Genomic DNA, 12,719 nt, shown 5'->3' on the forward strand with positions numbered 1-12,719 from the left:
GAGACAGTGAGGAGCCTGCTGTGGACCTCTGGGCTTCCGAGTGGAGTCCTGGTGAGGAAACCACTGCCATTCTGGGAGCACTTACTGAGTGCCAGGTACTGGACTGGGCACACTGTCCCAGCAGACCTAACCCTCACAACCCCATGTAGGTGTCAATGCTCCCCTTTCACGATAAGGAAACTGAGGTTGATCAAGTTTAAAGAGCTGGCCAAGGGCCGCATTGTGAGTCAGTGGCAGAAATGGGATGTGAGCTCAGGCCTCTGGGCCCAAAGCCCAGGCTCTCCGCTGGGGTCACCCACCCCGAGATTTGCTGCTCCTGCTGAACCTGTCCCTGAGCCTGGTACCCTACGTGGGAGGCTGAAGTCACACGGCCCCTTCAGTTGGGGCACTGGTGTCTTCACTCCAATGATCTCCAGTTTGGCCTGACCTTCTTGATGAGTCCCTGGTTCCTGGCCCAGCCAGAGTGTTGTTGGACAGCGTGCTGCCAGGGACGCAGGACTCCTGGATGCTGCTGGGAGCCTTGGGTGGTATCAATGTCTCCTGGAACTGAAAGGGTTTCCCGGGGACCAGAGCCTGCTCTATCCTGGCAGGACCACATTTGCACCACCAGATGCAGCAGCAGGAAACTAACTGCTCACTCATTGCTGCTCTGCTGGAGACTAGGAAGGGTCGTAAAGGAGCCGGTCCATCCTCTTGTAGATCCTAGAAGAGGACTGGGATGCTAGCACCCTCCCCAGCCCAAGCAGCCTCCCCTGGCAGGTGTCAGAGCCAGGCCTGGCGGGTGAAATGATGTTTCAGGCTGGTAAGCAGGGAGCTCAGGGCCTCGTGTTGTCCTGCACCTCTGGCCTGAGATCACACGGTGTTAGGACTGGACGGGCCTTAGAGGTCATCAGCCAGTGTTCACCCAACGTCGAGACTCCCAGGCAGCATCCCTGATTGATTATCCAGCCTTTGCTCAGACCTCCCGGGAATGGGGCACTCACCCCCTCTTATTGTAGATATCTCCGTTTGTTTACTTCAAACCAGAATCTGTCACCCTCTAACCTTCACCCGCGTTCACAGGTCTGTCTTTCAGGGACAGCAAGAATCAATCCACTCCCTCTTCAAGTAGCCTTTAAATTTGAAGGCAAATTTCATGTCCCTCTCTTTCCTTGCTAAATTTTACCAATTCATCTACCCATGCACGCATCTGTCCATCTACCTATATATCCATTCATCCACCCACCATCCATCCATTCACCATCCATCCATATATTAATCCATCCTTCTAGCCATTTATCCATCCGCCATCTATTCATTCATCTACCTTTTCAGCCAGCCAGGCAGCCTACCACCCATCCTCTATCCATCTCCCCACTCAGCCACCCATCAATCTGTTCGTGTATCTGTACCACAAACATCTGCTCTGGCGAGACCGTGAAGCTCTGGGGCAGCCTAGGACACGGCCGCCTTCCCCTGAGGTGTGCCACTTCAGCTGATGGCCTTCAGCAACTCCTCACCACAAGGCTTCCTCCCCTCTCACCATGCTGGTCTCTCTCTTCAGACTCTACTGTGGCATTAGCTCTCCTGAGACACGGTTGGACTGCCCTGTCCCCAGACAGGCTGATTTCTGCACACAGAACACTTCATGGAATGCAGTGGGGACAGAGCCTTGTTGGGCACAGGTCTGAGCTACGGTAGAAGGTGAAAGAGGAGGGAAAGAAGGAAGAAAGTGCTGAGCCCCTGGAGATTTCAGGGCCCATGCAAAACCTGAGGCAGAAGATGTGCCCTTCATGCAGCAAGGCGCGGGTTCTCTCTGCTTGCAAACTAGCTTTAAAGGAAACCTACAGGGGCAGACCTGTCCTAGAGCGGGCTCCCCCCTGACATCTGTCCTTTCCTCCACACTTTCCGAGGTCCTGAGGATACTGGGATGACACTGCCAGTCTCTCTTTAGGAGGCTTTCAGCCTGAAATTAGAGACAGACAATAAATAGATAATCACAGCGACGATGAGATAGGAGGTGTGCATATGGAACAAGCAGAACAGCTAAGGGGCCAGGATGAGCTCTTCTAAAGAAGTCGGGGAAGCCTGCATGGAAGAGGAGACACTTGAACAAAATGAGAAGTTTGAACAGGGAGGGGGAGGGTGGGGACGGGGGAGAGTAGGGATGAGGGCGTTCTAAGCTCAAGAATAGCAGCCACAAAGGCGTGGGAGTACAAAACAGCGATGTGAATTGTTCGGAGAAGGGTGAGCAGCTTTGCCTGGCAGGAGCACAGGGGTGGGGTGGGATACACAGGGTGAGCTGGGGAGAGCTGAATCAGGAGGCCCCACAGACCACGCTGAGGTCTGTGGTCTCTACCCCAATCACGGGGAAGCCCCAGATGGGTTTGAAAGGGAGAGTGAGAGGGGGAGCCTCTGAGGGCTCTGTCTGGCAGCCGTGTGCAGGTTGCCTGCAGGGGTGGGGCAGGAGGCCCAAATAGGAGGCTCCTCACTGGAGTCACACCACACACCCGCATGCATGACCATGGGCAGCGCCTTGCCCCAGCTGCCCCTGCTTGGGGACCTCTGTCTCCCCCTGGCCCAGAGGCAGGCAGAGCTGTGGCCCCAGGCCCGGAGACCTGATGGCCTGAGCTAACAGGGGCCAAGAAGGCACTCAGCTCTGAGGGCAGGGTGCCACCTGGGTGGGGGCGACAGGTGCACTCCCCCTCCTCCACTGCAGAGCACCAGTTCCACCACAAGTGGGCCATCCTGTCAGACCCGGATGACATCTCCGCTGGGCTGAAGGGCTATGTGAAGTGTGATGTCGCTGTGGTAGGCAAGGGGGACAACATCAAGACGCCCCACAAGGCCAACGAGACAGACGAGGACGACATTGAGGGGTGAGGCTCCCCTCCCCCCACAGCCCCTGGAGAACTGACCCAGCCCTTCCTTCCCCCAGAGGGGGCCCCTGGGGTGGCCTTGGCCCAGAGATCTTACCCTCCATCTCCCTTACCCCTGTCCTCACCACTCCCAGTCAGCCCAGCTCTTCCCAGAAGGACTGAGCCAGGGCCAGCCTCAGTGTCTGCAGACTCTCCTTGTCACGGGAGGGAAAGGACTGAGGCAAGGCAGAGCAGAGGCTCCTGGAGGAGGGCCAAGAATGACAGTCCTTTGACATGCAGACGTCTGACTTTGAGAAACTTGGTAGGAAAAGCGGAGTCCAGGAGCTGCTGGGTCCTGAGTCTTCCCAGGAGAGCAGAGAGATGTCCTTTTCTGTGCCAATTCCAGGCAGCTGACAGTGGCTTTTGACAAATATTCTGGGACCTTGTCCCAGTGGGAAAAAATACTGGAATCCAATGAATCATGTCTCTCATGGGCCAGGGAGGGAGAGTGGTGGCTTCCTGTGAGGTTTTTATCTAGAGGACAAAGAGTGTGGCACAAAGCTGAGAAAAGCGGATAGTAATACTCTCTCACCCTACAATTGATATCTTTCACCCTACAATTTACAAAGCACTCATGTATTTTAACCTATTTGAGCCTTATGACATTCCTGGGATTGTTGGGTATTATTATTCCTGTCTTAAAGGTGAGGAAACTGAGGCTCAGAGAGATGGGGAGATTTGCGTAGGATCCCACAAGAGAGCAGGTGCTGTCAACTCAGGTGTCTTTAGTCCTGGGGGGACCTTCTCAGCCATCCTTACCATACCATCCCAGGCCCCAGGAGTATATATATGGGAGGGCAGGAGTTAGGGTGCCCAGGCCTGGCCACCACAGTGCTAGCTGTATGTGCTGGCAGGAACTTGCTGCTCCCTGAGGGGGTGCCCCCTGAACGCCAGTGGGCCCGGTTCTACGTGAAAATTTACCGAGCAGAGGGGCTGCCCCGTATGAACACAAGCCTTATGGCCAACGTGAAGAAGGCTTTCATTGGTGAGAACAAGGACCTAGTCGACCCCTACGTGCAAGTCTTCTTTGCTGGCCAGAAGGTACTGGGGTACAGGGTTCAGAGGCTAGGCTTGGGGTGACAGGCATCAGAGGTGCAGGGTGATGGGTGGGGGGCCTGGGGGCAGACAAAAGGGAAAGTCGAAAATCACGAGACAAGCCTTGGGTCATCTTGGCTCATTCACCTCTAGAAGTGAGGCGAGTGAGAGATGAGGGGAGTGCCACCTGAGAAGGTCTGGGAAGTAAGGCCAGGCCGGAATCATCTCAGCCCTGCACGGGCCTCAGGGAATCCTGCCTGCCTCCAGGTCCTGGAGACCCAGAGCTGACAGGGAGCACTGAGAGGGAGGCGGGTCTGAGAGCCTAGGGTGGGGAAGGGTGAGGTGATAGGTACACACACATGTACACACATACATACATGCATGCACACATGCAGATACACATACCACACACGTATACACATACACATGCATCACGTGCATGCACATGTACACATACATGCATGCAGATATACATATATACACACATGCACATGCATCACACGCATACACACGCCACACACACATGCACATGTATACACTACACACACATGCACACACACAAGCCCTAACCCTCACTCCCTCCCACCAGGGCAAGACTTCAGTGCAGAAAAGCAGCTATGAGCCACTGTGGAATGAGCAGGTCGTCTTTACAGACCTGTTCCCCCCACTCTGCAAGCGCATGAAGGTGCAGATCCGGGACTCGGACAAGGTCAATGATGTGGCCATTGGTACCCACTTCATTGACCTGCGTAAGATTTCCAACGATGGAGACAAAGGTTAGCAGCAGGAGACTGGGGGATGGTGGTGGGGGGGGGCAGGGGCTAGGAGGGGCCTGAAGGGAAGGAGTAAGTGATGAGACACTCCACACACGTACCACCACCACCATCCCACACCTTGGCCTGAAGGGCTCCAGGTGTTGTGCGGGCTTTGTCAGCATCCCCCGCTCCCCCCCCCCCCCACCAAGGGAAAGGTGGGCACTCATGGCTCAGGTCTGCACAGAGCTGACGGGCCTTCCTGAGCAGGCTGCCTGGATTTGAACTGCAGCTCTGACAATTAGTAGCTGTGTGAACTTTGTACCTGTTTTCCCATCTGTAAAAGGACATAATAATAATTATATATGTGTGGACATATACATGTGTACCTATACATGTATATTACACATGTATGTGCACTGCTGCCGTGGTACCTATCCATAGACTTGTTGTGGGGCCTGACCCCTCCTAGGACCCGGGCACTGAGTGGAGCAAGAGAAAAGGATCCATTCCTGTCTTCACAGTGCTCACCAGGGATCAGGAAGATGGCTGTGCTCAAAACCTAAGGCACAAAACCCGCATATTGTACAATTCCATTTGTGTGGAATATCCAGAATAGGCAAAGCTGTAGAGACCGAAAGTAGATTAGCGGTTGCCAGGAGGTAGGGAGAGAGGGAATTGGGACTAGCTGCTAATTAGCACGGGGGTTCCTTTTGGGGGAATGGAAATGTCCTGGAATTAGATGATGGTTGCACAGCATAGTGAATATACTAAAGACTGCTGAAATGCACACTTTAAAATGAATTTGTTACATGAAGGAGATCTCAATTTTTAAAATGTTGTAAGTTCTTTTAAAAAATCAGGCAGAACAAAACAAACAAAGCACATAAGGCAGAACTGGATCCGTGCTACACATGAAACACAACAAATCCCAGTGGGAGGAGTGAGTTGGGACCAGGAATTGGGACACTTTGTGGAGGAGGAGGCTTTAACAGGCAGAGGCAGAGAGGGAGGGCCTCGGGGAGGAGGGGAGGGGTCTGCATAAACAGGGTGGGACGCCCGGTGCAATGCATATATGGCATATATGGCAAAAGGCCATGCTGAGTTTGGGAGGAGCTGGCATCTGTCCTTCAAAGAGACTGTGGGCAGCCCCTGCACCAGATGCCAGGAAGCAGGGAGCGTGCCTTTGCCTCCCCCAGCCACAACCAGCTCAGGCCCCCACAGAAAAGAAGCAGACCCAAGAAAGTGCCCCCTGCTGGTGAGAAGGCTGCCCCACACCTGCCCGCACACAGCCCCTCATGAGCCATGGGCTGCCCTGCAGGCTTTCTTCTGCCTCAAACGTTTCACCAGCAAGGCCAGGAGCCCCCAGAAGAGCTCCCTTCCCCGCCAAGGGATCCCTGGGTGTGATTCAGGCCCCTCCTCCCTCTGCCACGGCCCACAGGCTTCCTGCCCACGCTGGGCCCAGCCTGGGTGAACATGTACGGCTCCACACGCAACTACACGCTGCTGGACGAGCACCAGGACCTGAATGAGGGCCTGGGGGAGGGAGTGTCCTTCCGCGCCCGCCTCATGGTGGGCCTGGCTGTGGAGATCCTGGACACCTCCAACCCTGAGCTCACCAGCTCCACGGAGGTGCAGGTGGAGCAGACCACCCCCGTCTCGGAGGTGAGGCCCGGGGGGCTGTGCTGTCCTCCAGAGCCCCTAGCTCAGCCCCCTTCCTGCCACGACAACCTGGGCCTGGGCTCTGCCTGTTGCTGCCCTGCCTACCCAGGGGCCAGACCCCAAGATGAGGTCTCCCTCTCCAGGAACCGGGGCCCCCACTTAACCCCTCAGAGGAAACTCTGCCTGCAGTCTGCCTGGAGGTCCCAAGATGGAGCCTCATTTCTACCCGTTCCTGGCCATGGCTGTCCCTGTGGTGCACAGAGCCAGCCCTTCCTTCAGGGACATCCAGGCTGGAGGGCGAAAGGATTGGGCCTTCAGGGTCTGGGCTGCCCAGCCTCACAGCTGGGTGGGATATCCCCCACCATCAGCCCAAAGGGCCTGGCCGTGAGATGCTAGGAGGAGGCCTGGCCCAGGCCCAGGCCCAACAGCCCCACTAAGGTTTAGCGACCATTTGAACCACCTTCCCCACAGAGCTGCACGGGGAAAATGGAAGAATTCTTTCTATTTGGAGCCTTCTTGGAGGCCTCAATGATCGACAGAAAAAACGGAGACAAGCCAGTCACCTTTGAGGTCACCATAGGTGAGTGCTGGGCTCCCAGACTGGTCTGCAGGCCCGGGGGTGCTGGGTGGTAACCACCGGGCCCTGCTCCAGAACCCGCAGGGGAGGGACACTTTGATGGCTTTCCTCCGCGTGTCCTCAAGCACCCACATGGGTCCCACAAGGGCCTAGTTCCACCTGCAGGGCTAGGCTATGTTTGGGACCTGGGAGGAAAGGAGCCCTCCCTGTAGAGGGAGGGAGGAGAGAGTGGGAATACGGGCCACGTCCTGAGCTGGACCTTGAGCTCAGTGGTCATCTGGGCTCCTAGCGAGATCTTTGCAGAGGTGGAAGACGCAGGCGCCTTCCTCTGGGTGGTGTTCTGTTGTGTCCGAGCGGGCACAGACCCCCACCACCTTCCCCATTCCCTGACTTTCCTTCTTCCCTCCACAAACCCGAGGCAACATCTGGATTGGAGAGCAGGGTGGGACCCCGTCGGGGAAGGACTCCGTGCCCTTGCATGCCCCCTTCCACCTCCAGGCAACTATGGGAACGAAGTTGATGGCCTGTCCCGACCCCAGCGGCCTCGACCTCGGAAAGAGCCTGGGGACGAGGAAGAAGTAGATCTGATCCAGAATTCGAGTGACGACGAGACCGACGAGGGTGGGGACCTGGCCTCAGTCTCCTCCACTCCACCCATGCGGCCCCAGATCACTGACAGGTAAGCCGGGTGGCAGAGAGGGTCCTGGGAGGGCCTGCCTGCTGCCTCCCATTCTCTCTGGGTCCGGCCCTCCCACCTCCCTGGGCCCCAATCCTCAACCTCCCTCCTCCTCCCACCCCAGGAACTACTTCCACCTGCCCTACCTGGAGCGCAAGCCCTGCATCTACATCAAGAGCTGGTGGCCGGACCAGCGGCGCCGCCTCTACAATGCCAACATCATGGACCACATCGCAGACAAGCTGGTCAGGGCGGGGCCGGGGTGGGAGGGGATGGGGAAGGGGTGCCATCTGAGGGCCTCGCCCAGCTTGGAAGCCTCCCTTGCAGCACACAAGGCCCATCTGCCCAGCAGCTGGCCTCCAATGGAGATTGGAGGGCGGGGGTGCTGCAGGAATGGCCCCCACGGGATCTCTGTTCCTGTACTCACCCCAGGTCAGAGGAGCAGGCAGAGGGCACAAGGGCTACCCAGAGTGGAATCTGGGAACCCTGGCTAGTAGCCCCTCTGTCCTGCATTCCCACCCCATCTAGCCCTGAGTTCTGCCCACCCAGCCCCTGTGGCTCCACCAGGACCACAGACTCAGAGCCCGGAGGTGGCATCTTCCTTCAGGAACGGAAGACCCACGAACATGAAGGCCTCCGGACTCCGAAAACAGAACCTGGGAAATGGGTTGTTTCCTTATGATGGTGGGACACTGGAGGGTGGCGCTAGTGAGAGGTCCCAGGTCACTAGCGGCTCACTGCCCCTGATGAATGAGGGGAGACATTTGGGGGAGCTGACTGGGGGCACCGTGGCTCAGCATTCACCCCTCCCTCCTGGTTCACAGGAAGAAGGCATGAACGATGTGCAGGAGATGATCAAAACGGAGAAGTCCTACCCAGAGCGTCGGCTGCGGGGCGTGCTGGAGGAGCTCAGCTGCGGCTGCCAGTGAGAGCACAGGACAGCGGGGTGGGGGACTGGGCAGAGGAGGAGGTGTCTGTAGGCCTCCTGCTGGCGGTGGACTCTGCTAAGCCCTGCTCCCCATTCCCCAGCCGCTTCCTCTCCCTCGCTGACAAGGACCAGGGCCACTCGTCCCGCACCAGGCTCGACCGGGAGCGCCTCAAGTCCTGCATGCGGGAGCTGGTGAGGACTTGCTGGTCCTCAACGCTGGACCACACGGGGGATCGAGGGAGGTCTAGAGGTGAAAAGGGGAAGCTGAGGTGGGAGGACATCGGTCTCTGAGGTCACAGCCCCCCAGGGCCAGCCCCCTTCATCATGTGTCACAGCCTGAGCCCCACTTACACGCGCCCCCCACAGGAGAGCATGGGCCAGCAGGCGAAGACCCTGCGGGCACAGGTGAAGCGGCACACCGTGCGGGACAAGCTGAGGCTGTGCCAGAACTTCCTGCAGAAGCTGCGCTTCCTCGCAGACGAGGTGGGGCCCCTGCTGGCGTGCACGCAGAGGGTGCCCGGCCCCAAGCTCGAGTGACCGGAGTTGGGACATGGGGCTACACAGAAAGGGGTTTGACCGGACCACCTAGGAGGCCCCTCCTGCTCTGCCAGCAGTTGAAGGACACGGGTGAACGGGCCCTTCATCCTGTCCTGTGTTCTTACCGCTCCATCAGTGGGAGGCAAAGGAAGACCCAGAATCTGGGGGCCTTCCCTCTGCAGGCCCAGGACTGGCCCTCTGGGTCCTGAGGCAGGGACCCTGAGGGTCAGATAGGCTCCGGGAGCCTCAGCCAAGAGGCAACACCCCTCCCTTACCGGACCCCCTCCCACCCCCACCAGCCGCAGCACAGCATCCCCGACGTCTTCATCTGGATGATGAGCAACAACAAGCGCATCGCCTATGCCCGGGTGCCATCCAAGGACCTGCTCTTCTCCATCGTCGAGGAGGAGCTGGGCAAGGACTGTGCCAAGGTCAAGACACTCTTCCTCAAGGTGCTGGAAGGGGACCAAGACTTGGGGTAGGGGGCGCTGGGGTCCTGTGTTTGCATCTGGCTTCTTTCAAGGGGTCAGCCCCCACTTGGAGGGAGCAGCACCCCTACCCCAGGGTTGGGCAGGCCTCAGCTGATGGGTGGAGCCCTCCAGCAGCAGGTGCTCAGAGAAGAGCTGGAGAGAGAACAGGAAGGGGGGTCCATCGTGCCAATCCCCCTCAGCTCTGGGTTTCCCATCCCCTCCCCCTAGCCCAGTGGGATGGCTGTGGAGGGGCATGGCCAGCTCTGACCAAGATCTCCGCCAGCCCCTGGCCCCTCCTCACCCCGTGGGCTCTGGCAGCTGACCCCACGCCCACCCGCAGCTGCCTGGAAAGCGGAGTTTCGGCTCAGCCGGCTGGACGGTACAGGCCAAGCTGGAGCTCTACCTGTGGCTGGGCCTCAGCAAGCAGCGCAAGGACTTCCTGTGTGGCCTGCCCTGCGGCTTTGAGGAGGTCAAGGCGGCCCAGGGCCTGGGCCTACACTCCTTCCCCCCCATCAGCCTGATCTACACCAGTGAGTGGGGACTCATGGCCTGGGCGGCCCCTGGCTCCCAGTCCTCACCCCGGGAGGGCACTGGAGGGACCACCTGTTTCCGGAGCCTCAGCCTGCTCTTCCCCACAGAGAAGCAGGCGTTCCAGCTCCGTGCGCACATGTACCAGGCTCGCAGCCTCTTTGCCGCTGACAGCAGCGGCCTCTCAGACCCCTTTGCCCGTGTCTTCTTCATCAACCAAAGTCAGTGCACAGAGGTGAGGCCCGGGGCAGGAGCGAGTGGTGCTGGCTTTGAGAGCTTGTGGGACCTAGAGAAACAGACCAGCCAGTGCCCCAGATCCTTAGAGGGAAGCCTTGCAGATAAGTGCACACCCAGGCCACACAGGTAGAGGCTTTAATTGTGCCTGTATTCAACACAGGAGACAGGGAAGACAGCAGGGTGAGGTGAGCAGACCTCACATTGGCTTTCATTTTAAGATTCCCGGAAGAGTCAGGGAACATGACACACCTGCCCCCCCCCGAGTTCCCTGGAAGCCACAGTGACTAGGGGTGACTCCTGCTCCTGCATCTGCCTGCCCACCACCACTTATTACCTATGTCCCCCTGTCCCATGCTGCAGGTGCTGAATGAGACCCTGTGCCCCACCTGGGACCAGATGCTGGTCTTCGACAACCTGGAACTGTATGGTGAAGCTCATGAGTTGCGGGATGATCCTCCCATTATTGTCATCGAAATCTATGACCAGGACACCATGGTATGGGTGGCCTCTGGCACCAGGAACCCCTAACAGCACCATATCTACCCCTTCTTCTCTACACCCCACCTGCATTGACGGCCACCTCCCCAGCCCACCCCAGAGCTCCATGGCCAGGGTGCTAATGCAGAAGCTGGGAGTCGGGGCTGCTGACCAGCCCCCTAGGAGCCCCAGGTGTCTCCTGTCCTGTCACTGCAGCCTGACCCCTTCCCAACGCTGTGGGCCTCTGAGGTCTCAGGGAGGAGATAGGCCAGGCCGTCCCCACCTCCTGGCACAGAGAGACTGAGCTCAGGCCCAGAGTCTTCAGGAGATGCGCCCGCAAGTCCTGCTGTCCTCAGCCTTCCCTCATCCCCGGGGCCCCGCGACCTGCTGCCCACAGTCAGTAACAGCCTCACAGTTCTGCATGGGAACTCTCGAGTGGGGGAGTGAAGGATTGGGGTGACCCCTCCAGAGCTGGGGAGCCACTTACTACAAGCCACCTCAGCTACTGGGGTACCCTGAGACAGCTCTGGACTGGAGGTGGGAGGACCTTATTTCTAGTCCTGAGTCCTGCATCTGCCATTCGTTGCCAGCGTGGCCTTGAGCAAGTCTGTGCTGGGCCCCGAGACTTGGTTTCCCCCATCTGTAAAATGGGGTGATCGCACCTGCCCCCTTACAACTCTCCGGGCTGCGGTGAAGACTAAATGAGATCAAAGGTGTGACCGTGCTGGGTCAACTCAAGCACCCAGAGGCCACCGCGGTTGTCTGTCGCGTCAGGGCAAAGCCGACTTCATGGGCCGAACCTTCGCCAAGCCCCTAGTGAAGATGGCCGATGAGGCGTACTGCCCACCCCGCTTCCCGCCCCAGCTCGAGTACTACCAGATCTACCGCGGCAACGCCACGGCCGGAGACCTGCTGGCTGCCTTCGAGCTGCTGCAGGTGGGGTGGCAGGAGAGAGGGGGCTGGGCCGGGGCTTCCCCTGACTCCTCAGATCACATAGCAGATAACTCCTGGGGAAGGAGAGGGCCCTCCCCAGGCTCCCCAGGGTGTGACACTATGACCTCCGGTCCCCAGATTGGGCCGGCAGGGAAGGCCGACCTGCCGCCCATCAATGGCCCGGTGGACGTGGACCGGGGTCCTATCATGCCTGTGCCTGTGGGCATCCGGCCTGTGCTCAGCAAGTACCGAATCGAGGTGAGTAGGGGCGCCGCTCGGCCCGTCCTCTCCCTGCCGTGGTCGGGCCCCGCCGTGCTCTCACTTTCTGGCCCCTTCACTTGCCACTAAGGGTCAGATGCACATATTACACTGTTGGCACTAAACCCCAGGGGTCTTCAGCAACCTCAGGCCACTCCTCATTTTTCAGATAAGGAGACTGAGGGCCCAGGAGGGGAAGTGATTGTCCAAGGTCACACCCGGAGCAGCAGCAGACCCAGGCTCCCACCCCAGCCCAGTTCCTGTCCAGTCTCCACTGAGTCACACTGCCATGTTCTGGGACTCTTGCCAGGCTTCATGTCTGCCCCCACTCCCACCCTTCCCCCACAGCCCCTTGGCGACACCCACCCCTCCTCTGCTCTCCCAGCTCTGCCCCTCCTGAGCCACTGCCCACCCACTACCCAATTCCTTCTCAGGCGGCCCAGCCCCCCACAGCTGGCTCCCTTGACTGAGGGGCTCTCTTCTTCCCCACCCCCCTCCCCTCACCCAGGTGCTGTTCTGGGGCCTGCGGGACCTGAAGCGGGTGAACCTGGCCCAGGTGGACCGGCCGCGGGTGGACATCGAGTGTGCGGGGAAGGGGGTGCAGTCCTCCCTGATCCACAATTACAAGAAGAACCCCAACTTCAACACCCTCGTCAAGTGGTTTGAAGTGGTGGGTGCAGGCTCTGGTGGAGCCAGGCAGAGCTGGGTGCGGCTGGGGTGCTGGGCACGGCAGGGGCCTCTGCCCCCCTCTC

The 12,719-nt window shown here is 58.8% G+C and overlaps 1 protein-coding gene across 12 annotated transcripts in view; it reads left to right on the plus strand.

Moving 5' to 3' along the window:
* OTOF (otoferlin) overlaps positions 1–12,719 on the plus strand; it is a 99,225-nt gene that overhangs the window by 71,471 nt on the left and 15,035 nt on the right. For all 12 annotated transcript variants that reach the window (XM_023619361.2, XM_070235752.1, XM_070235757.1 and 9 more), the window contains 17 exons: positions 2,699–2,858; positions 3,752–3,938; positions 4,522–4,708; positions 6,126–6,349; positions 6,818–6,926; positions 7,422–7,602; positions 7,724–7,844; positions 8,424–8,524; positions 8,629–8,719; positions 8,894–9,010; positions 9,364–9,516; positions 9,875–10,064; positions 10,173–10,297; positions 10,660–10,794; positions 11,551–11,712; positions 11,848–11,967; positions 12,476–12,637. In XM_023619361.2, coding sequence (XP_023475129.2) covers positions 2,699–2,858; positions 3,752–3,938; positions 4,522–4,708; positions 6,126–6,349; positions 6,818–6,926; positions 7,422–7,602; positions 7,724–7,844; positions 8,424–8,524; positions 8,629–8,719; positions 8,894–9,010; positions 9,364–9,516; positions 9,875–10,064; positions 10,173–10,297; positions 10,660–10,794; positions 11,551–11,712; positions 11,848–11,967; positions 12,476–12,637 — 2,525 coding nt within the window. The remainder of the gene's footprint in view (positions 1–2,698; positions 2,859–3,751; positions 3,939–4,521; positions 4,709–6,125; positions 6,350–6,817; positions 6,927–7,421; positions 7,603–7,723; positions 7,845–8,423; positions 8,525–8,628; positions 8,720–8,893; positions 9,011–9,363; positions 9,517–9,874; positions 10,065–10,172; positions 10,298–10,659; positions 10,795–11,550; positions 11,713–11,847; positions 11,968–12,475; positions 12,638–12,719) is intronic.

The sequence above is a fragment of the Equus caballus genome, chromosome 15, assembly GCF_041296265.1.
Source record: "Equus caballus isolate H_3958 breed thoroughbred chromosome 15, TB-T2T, whole genome shotgun sequence".
NCBI lineage: Eukaryota > Metazoa > Chordata > Mammalia > Perissodactyla > Equidae > Equus > Equus caballus.